At 42.1% G+C, this 14,621-nt stretch overlaps 1 protein-coding gene across 1 annotated transcript; it reads left to right on the forward strand.

Annotated features, from left to right (window-relative positions):
- The first annotated feature begins 1,563 nt into the window (after positions 1-1,563).
- Positions 1,564-10,175, forward strand: c11h6orf136 (chromosome 11 C6orf136 homolog). The gene is made up of 7 exons (XM_085791110.1): positions 1,564-1,782; positions 3,235-3,497; positions 4,777-5,469; positions 7,172-7,260; positions 8,501-8,701; positions 8,859-8,928; positions 9,833-10,175. Exons 2-7 carry the CDS (start codon positions 3,399-3,401, stop codon positions 9,974-9,976), a joined length of 1,296 nt encoding a protein of 431 aa, XP_085647236.1. The 5' UTR covers positions 1,564-1,782; positions 3,235-3,398; the 3' UTR covers positions 9,977-10,175.
- The last annotated feature ends 4,446 nt before the right edge of the window (positions 10,176-14,621 follow it).

Genomic DNA, 14,621 nt, shown 5'->3' on the forward strand with positions numbered 1-14,621 from the left:
ATAATGTAAACTAACTCATCTTAATCTTTGAAAACTGAACTTTGAGCCCCAACAGTGAGTCAGTCCAACGACATGCACATCAGGTTAATCAGTGACTCTACATCACAAACTCGTATAAGATGGTTGGTACCGGATATGGGAGATTGGCACGATGTGACTCACTGGTAGATGCTCTGATCTCTGTCCAAAGCCTGGTGGGTTATCATGATTTGATTGATCTATGACAGGTATACAGGAGCTTTGCCAACTTGGTGACTTTGATGAAGCACCAGGCAACAAATCTAGTGGAAAAAGTGGAACTAGATCTCATAGATGGGACATATTTATGACTATTACATGAAAATGATTAATGACAACCATGTCTGTCAAAATGAGGGGACGACAAGACTGCTCGCACAACTTGACACCCATGTTCACAGCTCAACCACATACTCCCTGAGCACAGAAAAGGTGACCACAAAAAATCATACAGAAAGCTGTAGCTGCAGCAGTCACATCGTTTCATTGTGTGTTTTTTTTCTGTACAAACTCAGAAGATAAGAGAAGCAGGGATGAACTTCTTCTATTGGCTGCAGCTGCTCCGTATAACACGCAGATAAAACCCTGGTGCTGCACAGCAGGAAGTGTGATGTGCATTTTCTTGTTGTATTAACCACAGTAGCGTGGACATATGTGTGGTCTTGCTGTCATGATGCATGTTGTATGAAAATGTTGTTTTGACTTTGTTTAGCATTTCTGCTTCATGCTTGTCACATACGCTTAAATAAAGTGAATAAAGTACTGATTTATGTGAAAAATAACCGAAACCTCAAAGATCAGAGTTGAAAAAAGAAATGTAATCCCCAGTGTACTAACACAGATACTTTACTGTAGTAGGAATTGAATTGAATATTAAATTAATCATTAATCTGAGATCAGGAGTTAGAACAGTTTATTAATTGATGAAAAATCAAATCATCAATGAAAAATGGTCATAGATGGACAACAAGCCTGTTGTTATGGTATCAAGCATAGGAGCATAAGCAAGCAGTTTTTCTGTCTCTCTTAAAGTCTGAAGGCTCCATGAAATACCATCTCAGGTCTAATGATGAAATCAGAAAAGGAAATAATGTAGTTGATAAAAAAAGAATGATTGACATTAGTTTTTTTTATGTGTTTTACTGGATAATTAGTGTCTTTCCATGTAGATAATGAGCTTCAAAATATTGCAGGTTTGAGAACAATATAGTCCTGTTTTCCAGTGGACAAAAAAAAAATAATAATAATCCTGAGAGCGACCAAGTTGTTTGAGCGAAAATAGTAGGCTATTATTATTATTTTTATAAGTAGCTAGCTTATTAGTACCTCCGTAACTAGTAGACTTTATTTTATTATTTCATTTATTTATTTATTTATTTTTATTGCGTGAGAGTGGTATACACACTCCTAACCAGTCGGTGGCGGTAATGCACTGAAACATGGGTTGCCAACCTCCATAAAACATAAAAGAGGAAGAAGAAGCAGCATCGCTGTTTCCCACGGCCGTGAACGCAGCACTACTATTGGCTGCGTGCAGCGGCTGTGTTTGGCCCGGTTTGGCCCGGCAAGGACACACAGGGGCTGGAATGACATTTGTGTGAGTTAGCTCAGTAGCGCTAACTAGCTCGTCACCAGCGTTAACGTAGCCAAGCCGTGACTAAACCTCTCCCTGGGAGGCCTAGAGGAGGAGGTGGAGGAGAGGAGGAGGAGTAGTAGCACCGCACCACAACCAGGCGGACTTCGGCAGGATTTTGTCCGTTAAAGGTAACACCTCAGGCGGGGACGTTCTGCTTCATCCAGCCGGTAGCTAGCCGGGGTTAGCCTAGCGTGCTAGCAGCTGTCATTGGCTGTCACGGTGAGCTAACGGGCATGGACGTTAGTGTCAACGGTTAAGGAGAGATATGTCGACCCTGTGTCTGTTTCAGGAGAAAAAAACACAAAACAACCGACAGAAAACCCTGATCGAAACTGAATATCGATTAAGTGGCAGCTTTGTAATGCAGCACCGACAGACAGCATGTGAAACTCATGTGGGCTAATGTGAGAAAAATACCGGCGTTATTAACCTCTCCTTGTTGTTGGTGTCAGGTTTTGTTTCTCTTTAAAGTTTACAACAATAAAATAAATGTTTTATCTCTGCTCTGCCATCAAATGATCGATTCATGCTGTAATAATAATAATTCAGGTGTTGCCATTTCTAGAAATGACCAGCAGCACCATCCAATTAACACTAACAGAGGACATTTAGTAAAGTAAACATGCTGTATTTGCAGTACATTGTATTATAGCTGCAACTAGCTGGTCTGTTTTCAATTTAAATCACTATGTATGTGCGTGCTAGTACTGTAAGTTATTCATGATGTGGTTTTAAAATCCCAGAAAGGACAACTTGCCCTTCACAAATGAGGTCTTTACTCAGGTTGCATTCACTGAGCAGATTTATGTTGCAGTGATGTGAGTTTGCTCATGTCTGGTAAAAGAAAAGAGAAAAATCAGCCTCTGCTGTCACTGTGTAGTCTCTGATTATAAACTTGTGGTCTGCTGCAGGTCATGTGCTCCTGGCATCGGCTCAGAAAAAACCTCAGTGGATCCAAGTCAGAGAAAAATCCATCAGTGTTTTCAACTTGCATTTGCTTCACCTTTCTTATTTCCCCAAAAACCCAAATTCAGTATCTGCCATTAAATCAGTCTACAACTCATTGTGGACTTGATCATTGTTCAAGAACAGCTGGTTAAGTGTCCACTTATAGCTGTTTTTTACAGTGAAAGAATAAACACAACTTGCTTGTTTCTCTCAGTGCAGCAACCCAAAACCTAAATCAGGTGCTCAGTCTTTTAATTATAAAAACACTTAAAGAGCTGCATTGACTGTTACTTTATCTACTGGTGGGGCGATGAAATACGATCTAGGAGCGTTCAAGAGTAATGAGTTTTCAAACACTGTGCAATAATTCATTAGCGTGTCTGACAAAAAATAGTGCAAAGCTTTGAAATGTAGCATAGTATCTTTTTTTTTTATCCCCCATTCTTATCAGGACTGTGAGGGTTTTCACTATTGATGAATATGCCAATATTGTCTGTTAATATTTTGTTTGCAAATTGACACCAAATATTGAAGAAAATAATCTTCACAATTGACCAACGTACTTTCAAATTCCCAAAGAATATTTCTTTATCTCATGATGACGCTTTGCTCTCTCCTCTCTGTGTTCTCAGGTTTGTGGAGGTGGAAACGCTGCTGCTGCTGCTGTAGCCAGGAGTCGTCCGAGACACGAGGTCCTAAGGACACAGTGTGTGTGTGTGTGTGTGTCCTTGTGGCATCCTCTGTGCTGCGGGTGATGCTCAGCTTGTGACTGGGGTTGCCTCGGCCCCTGTGGTGAATGGCTGTGAGCAGAGGGGGTGTCGCCTTCTGGGTGGGTTGTGTCCGCAGCCATGGCAGAGGGCAACCCATCCGAAAACAGAGCTGGACTCTCAGCCAGGTGAGAGCTCTGCTTTCAGTACACACTTGAATAGTGGGTAAGGCTGTTTTATGCCTTTTTAGTGATAGTAGTAGTGAAAATGGACAGGAAATGAGGGAAACAATGTCCAATTGGTTTGACCATATTTGTGCAATTTAACTTATAGCATAAGGTACTGTAGGTCTCTCCTCATCTACACATGTACAAAAACAACAGATGAAGAGGGTGCAGACTCGGAGAGACGGACGGAAAATGAATTAGCACTTATTTAAAGCTAACTTTATGCCTGTGCTTATTGGTCAAGAAGGTTTTTGTTAAAAGTCTGAAGTTGCACAAACACTAGAAGGGACCAAGACCACACCAGCTGAGACACCAGTGCTACCAGTGGGACAGAGAGTCGGTCTGGAGCCCTGGATAAGATGCAGCATTCAGTATAATTCACACAGTTTTATTATACATCAGAGTAAAGCCTTTGTAATGAAATATCAACATTAAACCAGTATATGAAGTGTTGCTGTTCGTAGTTATGTTGTTCAAAAACAGAAAAAGATGCCCACAGAAAAGACTTTTAATCCTGGACAGAGCAACGCTTCGCTCTGTGAGACCTTCGTCAGGCAGAGGATGAGGCAGCGAGTTCAAAAAACCTTTTAAATAGACCATACACAAGCAAAAATAACCAATACGAGCCAAGGTGATTCATCACTACAGGCTGTATGTGGGTAGGTGATCATCACTTTAAAGCAGTGATTCTCAACCTTGTGGCCCCATTTTGACGTGCGCCAGCTCAGATACTTTTATATGCTGCATTTTATTTGAACTCGATTGATATTCGAGAAAGTGAAAGTATACAGTTGTAAAGGATACAGTTGTTTAAGATTATGTTTGGTGTTTTTAATCATAGTTTTAAAAAGAATAATTAGTTAAAAATATATTTTTCAGTATTGTTTTTGTCCTGATTACTAGACATTTCGGGCGACCCCAGGGTTGAAAAACACTGCTTTGAAGGGACAAGGCACCACAGACAGAAAGTAGTGGATAAAAACATTACTAAGAATGAAACAACACATAAAAAGGACTGAAGTGAACATTGAGGGTCTTATTTATTAGATTGCCTCAATACATACACATAAATATGCAAATCTATACGCATGCATATACAAGGATGATCCCAGGCTGCCACAAGAGAATCACAACAGTAGACAACAGTAGATAATACACTGGAAAACATTAGATAGATGATTGAAAAGGGGAGTTATGTTGTTAAAATCATTTCACATTGTCATTATTGCTGCTTCCTCAGGCCTTCGACTGGCTGTGGATCCGTCAGACGCGGCCGCTGAGCAGTGCATCATGGGCCCTGGCTCCCCCCAACAGCCTGCGGTACCAGAACATGAAGCAGCCGGTGCTGTCCCACCCGTTCCACAATGCCAGCCAGGCGCAGAGAGGAGCGTGCTTCGAGGAGGACTGGGAGGAGGCGCTGGGCGTGTGCGTGCTGGTGCGCCAGGGCGAGGCGGACGGCCTGCACACGCTGCTGGAGATCCCTCTGTTTGGTCACAATAAACTAGGAGAGCTCCTCGCCCTGGGGCCGCACCGGTCGTCCGACTTCTCCTTCGCGCTGACCACGGTGGACGGCAGCAGGGAGGACGACATCAGCATGGACAGCCTCCGGAGGAACAGCGCTGATGCTGTAAAGAGAGAACACGGTTGTTTCAGAAGCCTGTTTGAAGCCGAGAGGTGTCCTGCGCCGTTCATGTACGGCTCCCAGTTTTATTGTTTTCACTGCCCGGGCACCGAGCCGGTAGCCGGCGGCGGCGGCGGTGAGCTGAGAGCGAAGCAGGATCGTTTTGGACTTGAGGACAAGCTGGTGGAGCTTCCTGTGCTGCGTCCCACCGCTCTGTGTAGCCTTACGGAGAGAGCAGAGGGGGGGCAGACTGACGGAGACAGCGAAGGAGAGGAGAAGATGGCCGAGATGTATGAAAGACTGAGGATGGAGGTAAGAATGAGACTAATAACATAGCTGAAGTGTGAGTTTCACCTGTAAAACATGACAAAACAAACCCGAAGTGGAAAGATTTTATCCAGGAATTGATTACAAGCAAGTAGCAGATGTAATGTCGCTGGTGAGAAGACAAATTGGACAATAACAGCTATAGGATTTAATGAAAACTTCCTGTTGAGTTACTCTACAGAACCAGAGCTGAGCTGAGAGTTGATGTGCAGAGCACTAGTGAGCCAGAAATCTGCTCTCTGAGGAAAGTTGCAGTAAAAATGTTTGATCATGAACTTGGAGACTGCGACGTCCCCGTTCAGATGCAACACATCTGATGATTAAGCCTCTGTCCGTCTCTCCCAGTTCCTCCCTGTTGTTCCCGTCAGCTGCTTCCTCAGCTGTGGAGGGATGTGATGTTGGGAAAAGTTGTGTGATTCATTCATAAGAAATTAGACTTTGGTCAGTTTACACTTTTTCTGTGTTTTTCACCCTCTGCCTGCTCAGGTCTTAGTGAAATATGTTTTATACCTGAGTCCTGAGCAGGTCCAGGTTGGAGGTAGGGATTCATGATAACTATTGGTACAGATAACTATCGGCCCGATATTGACTGATAATTATTGGTCTCTATTCTAATTATCGGCCAAAATACATAGACAAGTTTGATAATTCGGTTTTTTGCTGATTATTTTAGCCAACAATGCCTTGATTTCGCTCTTTGTTTGCCCGCTGAGTTGATTTGAAACGATAACAAATGATGATTTTTGAAGAGTCATAACTGTTCCTGTTTTTGTTGTGATTAAAGTATTTGGTTGAGTCAGAGGCAGAGCTATGATGTTAAATTAATCTTTGGAACTGGGTCTTGTTATAAAAGTCACTGCACTGCAGGAATCAGTGAAAACAAAATTAACAGGTGATGATACAGTCACTTTTTTTCTTTTTCTTTTTTTTCCACCACTGATACCGACTGTCTGTGAGTGACATCTGCTGATCCACAGTCAGAATCGTTAATTTTCGTCTGAATTGCAGTTGGTGTTAATTTTATCAGTCTCGCACACATTCCTGCCATGTCATCATGTCACACACTGGTGCATTGAACAAACTGGGACTAAACTACCAGATCAATAGCCACAGGTGATTGGTTTATGGTTTATTAAAGACCGACCGTTGCCGATCACACATTCTTAATGAAAATTGCTTGGTCATGATTGGTGGCTGATCAATAGGGGCCATCTCGCTAAATAACTGTAGCAAATACACAAAAGTAAAACATTTTGCAGTGTTGGTTTATTAGAGATCATTCATTCTGCTGTGCAATATTTAATGTGATCAACTGTTTAACTGAATTTTTCTGGGTTTTTATGACCTCAGTGAGCAGATGCACGATGAACCAGATGGCAGCGATATATAACAATGATTTTCCTATTTCTTGAACAGAAGCCAGTGTTTGACTCGGCTCTGTGTATATTTAATGCCTCCAATCTATAAATGTGACCGCTGAGCATTTGGAAACATTGACGAAAACTTTCAGTTACACACTTCAACATTTATTGTGCAACAAAGAGATGAGTGACGCTCTTGCTGCGCTGCTGCCGTTTATCACAGCTTCATCGAGATCGAATCTATCGTCCAGCTCTTGTGTCACTTTGCTTCACTCTTTGTCGTTGTCCTGAAAACTAATGACGTGAATTTTCTGTTTGTCTTGCAGCTTCCAAGTTTCTTTGTAAAGAACCATGATTACACCATGTACTCGAGTGATTTGGAGTTCATCAATGGCCTCTTGAATACCAAGACCAGGTGAATCTGCTTGTTCACTTTGAGCTAATGATGATACATCGTATTTAACGGGGCCTGGGGCTACATGTTTCTAGTACTGATGAGCTCCAACGCTCTGCTCTTAGTGTAAAGAGGAATCTGACAGCACTTTGGCACGGCATGTAAAGTTTTGCATATCATAGTGGGTGTGAAACATCTGATATTACATTCTTTGTTCCCTAATAATCGGATCAGCTCTGATGAGTCACCGCTGAGCTCTGTCATGTCTCTTTGTCTTGTAGTGCTGTAATGTTCGGGTTTGTTCCTTGTGTCGTGCTTGTTTCTTTTAGATGTTCTTCTTCTAATATTACCTCTGTTTTATGATGCTTCCGGGGGCGACCCTCAGTAACTATGGTAACCCTGTGTTTTAATGTCACAATGGTTTGAAATGAAGTCTCCAGAAATGCAGGTTTATGCAAAGTGTGCAGGCTAAAGAGTTTTGTATATGAGGCGGCAGAAACAGGAGCGATCTCTGAAAACAGACAGTGAAAGTCCTTCGCACAAACAGATCTACAACATAATAGTTATATGTAAAGGGATAGTTCAACATTTTGGCAAATCGGCCCATGCCATAATCCCTATAGTCATCATAGCAGTGGGTTTGTTACCTTTAATTGTCGGTGCAAGCTAATTTTAGAGTGGCGGAGCAGAGCCGCGAGCTGCTCAGAGCTACGCTACGGAGGCTAATGGGATTTCTTGGTTTCCCTCATCAATCTCATCAAATACACAATCCAACAACTCCACAACGCTCTCGTGGACAAGTTGTGACCTGCACATTCACCACGCTATGAGATAATAACGGAACGATACGAGACAGAGTTGTTTTAGAGGTAAATGCAAAGACTGCTTGCCGAAAAACTGCCCAGACTGGAACGTGCATCAGCGGTTTTGCATGAATTTACCCCGAAAACAACTCTGTCTTATAACTTTCTGTCATTATCTCATAGCGTGGTGACTGTGCAGGTCAACTTGTCCACGAGAGCGTTTTGGAGTTGTTGGATTGTGTTGAACTATCCCTTTAAACATTGTATACAAACATGGGTTAATGATGAAAAATAGGGTTACTTCTGTTCTCAATTTGTTTCCTTTTCTTTTCCAAAATAGCAATAAGCACAGATCCTATAAGTGGTATCCATAAAAGCACTGTTAAAATGCTTTGACTAAACACTATCCAAGTCTGCACTCTCTCTCTGACTGTGACTGTGTGTGTGTGTTGGTGTAGAGGTCGTGTGTTGTACCAGCTCACCCTCTCCGTGTGGCGCCTGCTGTGTCTCTGTTACTACGCCGAGGCGCGGCTGGAGGTGCTGAAGCTCACCAAGCACATGGAGGACGGGACCATTAAGGCTCGCTGGAGGATCAGGGGCCTTCCTGTCCACTCGCTGCTGCTGCGCTTCTACCGCAAAGACAAGTCTCACCTGTACAGGTAACACACAGAGAACAAGAGGAGCGTAGCTGGGGCCGTCTGTCTGTTTATTTAACTATTGTCAAAGCCTTTGCTTAAACACAACATACACCATCAGATTGTTTGATTGCAGGTGTTTGAGGCTTTGTAATCTGACTCTAAATGTCATCTGCTTTAGGTCATATGATGCATTCTCTACATTTTACATTGGACAAGATGGACTCATTCACTGTCATAAAGTTGAAAAGGTAAGCTAACTCCCAATACTAACTTATCATACTTATGCTGCGTTCAAAACAACTCGGAAGTCGGAAAAAAAAACCAGCTCCGAGTTGTCAAAAATGAATTGAACAGTGTTGAACCTGGAAACAACAGGATAGAAAGTCGGGAATCGTTTCATAGCTCCGATTTTCCAACTTGACATTACAACAGCATAAAACATAAATTTAAGTTATTTATTGAGGTTTTAATGCACATTTTTTTGTGTATTATTGCAGTGTATGAAATCCGTTTATATTAAGCTGTGATTGTTGTATTGTGTGAAATTGTGGTCCTCGTATATAACAGAAATAACGTTTAATGGTTATCCAGGCTATAACGTTATATGTGCACTCACCTGCGGCGTCTCCTCTCCTCTTCAATTGTCTCCAAAATAGACATAATTTACTGCTGCATATATTTTTCATATAAGTTGAAATAAGTGTAAAAGAAAGTTCAGCACTGTCTGCATTTCCTCTAAACTCTGGAAAAATCAAGAAATGGTGACAGTTTAATACAACTAATGGCTATAAATACATTTACTTAATAGATGGGGTGCTAATGCACCTAATAGCTGTGTGTTTTTAGCTGCTAGGCAACGAAACAAGGGGGCAAAATCCTAAAATTGCAAATATCACTGACTGACTAATTATATTTTCACCGCTGGTCAGCAAATTGCAGAGCTGCAGTCTGCTGAGCTGCTCTGGTTTGCAGGTTTTCAACTGTAGGGAAGAGGAGGAGCACTTCCAATACACTGCGCCTCATCTCCAATACAGCAAATAGGGTTATTATTACTAAAGGAGGCAGAGGACGAACTAAACCACTATGACCAACGCTACATATCAAACAAACACAAAGCAGTCTGACTGTCTTCCATCTATCTGTGTGTTCCAGGTGATGCCCGCTCAGCCTCCCGTTCTGCCCAGAGTGACGTCCCTCCTGGCCGGGGCTCTGGTGGCTCTGGGGGTGCAGGAGCATCGACCTGCTCTCAACCTGCTGCCCCTCCTCCTGTCCTCGCTTCGACAGAGCAGAAACTGACCCCGGGGTGACCATTAGAGGAATAACGGCCGGTGGGATCAACAAGAGTGTCTGAGGTCCACGTGACTCTGAGAAAAAAAAAGAAAAAGAAAAAGCTTTGTTCATTTTCAACATAGGAAAATTAACATGGAAGGTTCGAGCATTTTATTTTAAAGTCTCCTGTAGTTTCATCTGAATTAAATACAAAGTCAAGACCTTACACTGCTTTTCCTTGACCTAACTGTAGTTTAGCTGTCGTTGGTAAACCTGCACACAGGCTCCGGGTGTCACAGCGCTGTTGTCGCCGCCAGTGGTGTCAGAACAGACGACCTGGTTTTTCCAAACTCGACAAATCTGAACATGAGAATGTGAAACAGCTTTTCTATCATTAACCTAAAAATGAAAACATTATGATCATCTGTGAGGTAGCATGAGTAACCAGTAAAGTGTAGTGCTAACCTCTGCAGTAGCATCACATTATCTCACATGGACACACCACTCGAAGCTGCCAGTGAAGTCACCTCACTCCTCCTCCTCCTCCATCATAAAGCACTACTTCAATATTTTGGGAAATAAGATGAGAAGGTGGATGTCAATTCTTTGTGTTTGAGAGAAATTACTGTACTTTTCAACCAGGGTCATAATAATGTCTATTCTCATGCTAAATCTAACCTGACAGGACTCAAATCTTAGACTTCATCTCAAAGTCATTATGTCTGGCTGATGCTATTGACTTAATTTGATTTGATTCAATATGGAGTCCGATCGCAACGTCAGTTCTGCTTGGATATGAGTGAGGGTCAATTTAAGCTGTAAATTGTTCTTAATATTAATCATGTTTACAAATGAACACAAAGCAGTTACATTGATGCAGTTTAGACACATTTCAAGAAAATAAATATGTAAGTGATGTGATGCTGGTGCGCAAGTGTGTATGACACGGCTTCTTCTTGCAAATGGTCGGGAACACACTGGATGTGTAGCTGCTGCTGACTACATGGTTTTTGTCAACAGGATACTTCTGTGTATCGTAGCTGAGTTCACATCATGTCTCTGAAGAAAAAACTCATATGGACATTAACAACACTGAATTTCCAGCAGAGGGTCTTAAAATGAATCAAACTAATTTATAATTAAAATAAATCCAACATTCCTGTAACCTGCAAACTCCTTGTAGAGAGACAGAGCTGCAACGGCAGCAGCAACACACCCACACTGTGTTCCCGACTCTGCTTTTTGTCTGGTTCTTCACTCTCTATATAGTTGTCAGTGGAGCCATGTCTGCCATCTTTTAATCTCACCACCCTCCTCACCAAACCAAAATCATGTTGGGATTTTATGTGTGGATTTCAAATGAAGATCAGTTTGAATCTGAGATTAATTTTTTAAAAGACAGATCAGTTCATTTGTGTGTTTCTGGATCAGCTTTTGTAGCTGATCATTAGTGGATCTGTCAGACCAGTTGACGAGTGCAGTTGACTGCGAACACAAAAGCGGTCGCCAGTAACTCTTGAATGTCACAGAACCACTCTGTCTTTAGGGTTCAGGGGGAGCTGTAATCTGGACCTATTCCTTGACAAACTATTGTTTATTGATTGATATATCTGCTCAGTTCTATTGGAGTGGTATTAATTGATCTATGACAGTACCAAACCCCCGCAGACCAGCCGTGTAGTTAACGCACATAACCGGACCCAGAACCACAGGCTGTCTGTTATATGTCTGTTTGATTGTGAACACAGTAAACTAACGAGCTGCAGTGTGTTAATCAGCTTTAGAGTTGCAGTTTTTTTAACTGTGTGCAGATCCAGCCCTTACTTGTCAGTTTCACGGTGGCTTCATCATAAAAAAATCAAAACCTACCCGGGTCTGGGTCCGGATCCTCATGTAGCAGCCCCAGCATTATGTATTGGTACACTTTCACTTTCTACAATCATGACTTGAACTTTTAACTCTACGTAGACTGAAATCTTAATTCGTCTCATCAGAGGAGCTATTGTCTTTATGCAGCATTGGGAAGATTTTCTGGTGTGAAGTGTTGTGGATGTGATACTGCTGATCAAAGAGCCTATTTTTGCTAAATGAAGCCTATTTGTGTGTAAATCGCAGTTGAGTGCGTGACGGCAGCGTAAGGATCTGGTTCATTACATTTCACTTAAACACATACAGTAGAGCAGGACACACACACACCAATAAAACTCAGATTACAGATGTTCAAATTAGACCTTGCTTCACACACTGTACAGATGCTAAGCTCACAAATCACTAACCTACCAGAAAACAGATAAGTCAGTAACTACATGTACTTGAATGATTATAAAACGTTGCAGATTGAAGGTGTCGACTTGTTTTTGCTTCCTCCTGGCTGCAGCACACCGCCTCCCTTATCTCAGTCTTTGTCTATACGTAGAAGTGATGAATCTTTCCTTAAAGGTCATTCATGGTGCTGCCCTCAGGCTGTGTCCAAATCACTGTGCATTGTAGTTTTAAAACGTGTCTCTGTTGTTAGATTTGCTCCACAGTTTTCCAGCTCCAGAAAGAGACACTTTCGGAAACTCTTGTCAGTCCGTGTTAGTTTGAAAGCTCTGGGTTTGTGTTGTGTAGTTTGGATGGAAAAAAAAATCTGAGACCTTTGGACTGACTCGTTGTCCTTGTTAAGTTAAATCCATTTTTAATGCTACAACTGTCTTAATTGTAACTGAACTTCCTGTTAGACCAGGCCCAGTGCACAAAGGGGTCACGCTTTTAGGTGTGTTAGCATGGACAGAGTGCGATATGGAGCTAAAACATAACCAAAATGCAGATGTAGCTTAATTTGTGACACAATAATTCTAAAAGGACAGTTGTTCAAAAATGTTTCATATTATATAGTATTGCATTATTAATTTGTCAGGATATTTGTGGGTGTAGTGAGTCGCTGTAGTGAGTTGCTATCGGAAAGTGGCGAGATGGGCAAAGGCTAGCTGGTTAGCATGCTAACTTCAGCAGAGTAAAAGTCGTGATGAAAGAGACAGGAGAGAGAAGTTAAGAGTAAGATAAAGTTTGATGTTGACCTCACAACGATTCTTCCCGACTGGTAACCAAACAGCTGCTAATGCTTAAGCTAGCTACGCGGCAGCAAAAGCTAAACTTGCAACTCAGTCACTTTGTGTGTGAACATGCCAAAGCAGCACCATGAATGTCTTTGAGGAGAGGAAGTGCATGTTATCCCTGTTTCTAGTCTAGTCTTGCTTGCACCAACATGCTCTTTCATGCATACACACCTCTTTTCTTTTTCTTTTTAATTTGCTGGAAGTCTCGTCACAGTTTGGGCCACGTTTGCAGACGTTCGCCATCTTCGAAAAACACCACCAATATAATACTATGATCAAAAAAAGTCTCAGTAGTTTTTTGACAAAATGTTCAGCTTAGCTAAGAGAAGTACATTGCACTCAACGAGCACTTTATTAGGAACACTTGCTTCTTCACCCAGTTATTCAGTCACATGGCAGCAGCAGTTAAACGTACTATAGGCTAAACTCTGTGATCTCATGATTGTTGGTGTCAGACTTTTGAGTGTTTGCCAAACTAATTTTCACTTGGCTTGGGTCTGCACATGAGAGCTGTTGACAAGGAAACTCTAGAGTATTTCCAGACTTATTCTTCAACCCTTTACCATCTCCTGTTGTTCTAGCTTGAGGATTGGAAATTCACCATCAGCCCCACAGCTCAGCTTTCATTATTGAGGGATATTGACTCAAAAAAAGCATCCAGATGTTCTTATCAAGGCTCTGACCTGGGTTGGGCCTCCTACTACTTAGGCTCAGTCCTTACTCCAGCACCCGTCTGACTCATGACACCCATTGCTGTATATCAAGCCCCCGCTCTCTTTCTTCACCCCCTCTCTGTTCCTATCAAATTAAAACCAAAAACTGAAAAATAAAGCTCCGACCTGTAGAAACAGCACCTCTGTTCGTCATCACTGCGAAACACCAAGACGTCTCTGTACCGGAGCAGTTTCTAATCTATTCAACTGTGATTTAGCTGTGAAATTGTGCCTAAATGAGTAGGTGTATGTACTCAAGAGTGACAAGGGTTGTTTGGGGGGGGGCGGGGCTCAAGCATCTGTTGTGATATCGCTGTAAAGTTTCTCACAGCTCAATCATATTTAGTGCTTCTCCAAACTGAGCAATAAAGCATGCTGTAACAGTAGCTGTGGTGCATCGGGATCGAACACGGTCTGGTGTGTATTTATCAGTCATGCGCCTGTGTTAGAAAACATGACTCGTCAGGTCCTGTGTTGCTTAATTCCCGTATATACTGCAATAACTCCCCGTGTGAATCCTGGTTGTGTGAATAAACTTATGATTAATAAAGAGAAGTGTTTGTCATTTGTGGATGATGATGATGTGAAATGAGTGTGTGTGTGTGGTGGAGGTCAACTTTGGTCCAAAGGAGGATGAGGATATTCAGTTCTAGAGGATGAACAACAGTGATGGCTGCCTCTTATCAAGAAGACGGTCTTTGATTTTAAAAGGTCTAGGCCTACACTTCAGTCAACGAATAAGAGAAGGACATTGAGGTGGTTCACAATTAAACAGGACACAGATGAATCTACCTGAAGGGACAGAGGCGTCTCTTTTTTCCTCAAGGGACTCGGGTCCTTTGACATCTGCACTGAAATGTA

This window comes from Trachurus japonicus, chromosome 11 (genome assembly GCF_045865225.1).
Source record: "Trachurus japonicus isolate A0001 chromosome 11, Traja_1.0".
In the NCBI taxonomy this organism is placed as follows: Eukaryota; Metazoa; Chordata; class Actinopteri; order Carangiformes; family Carangidae; genus Trachurus; species Trachurus japonicus.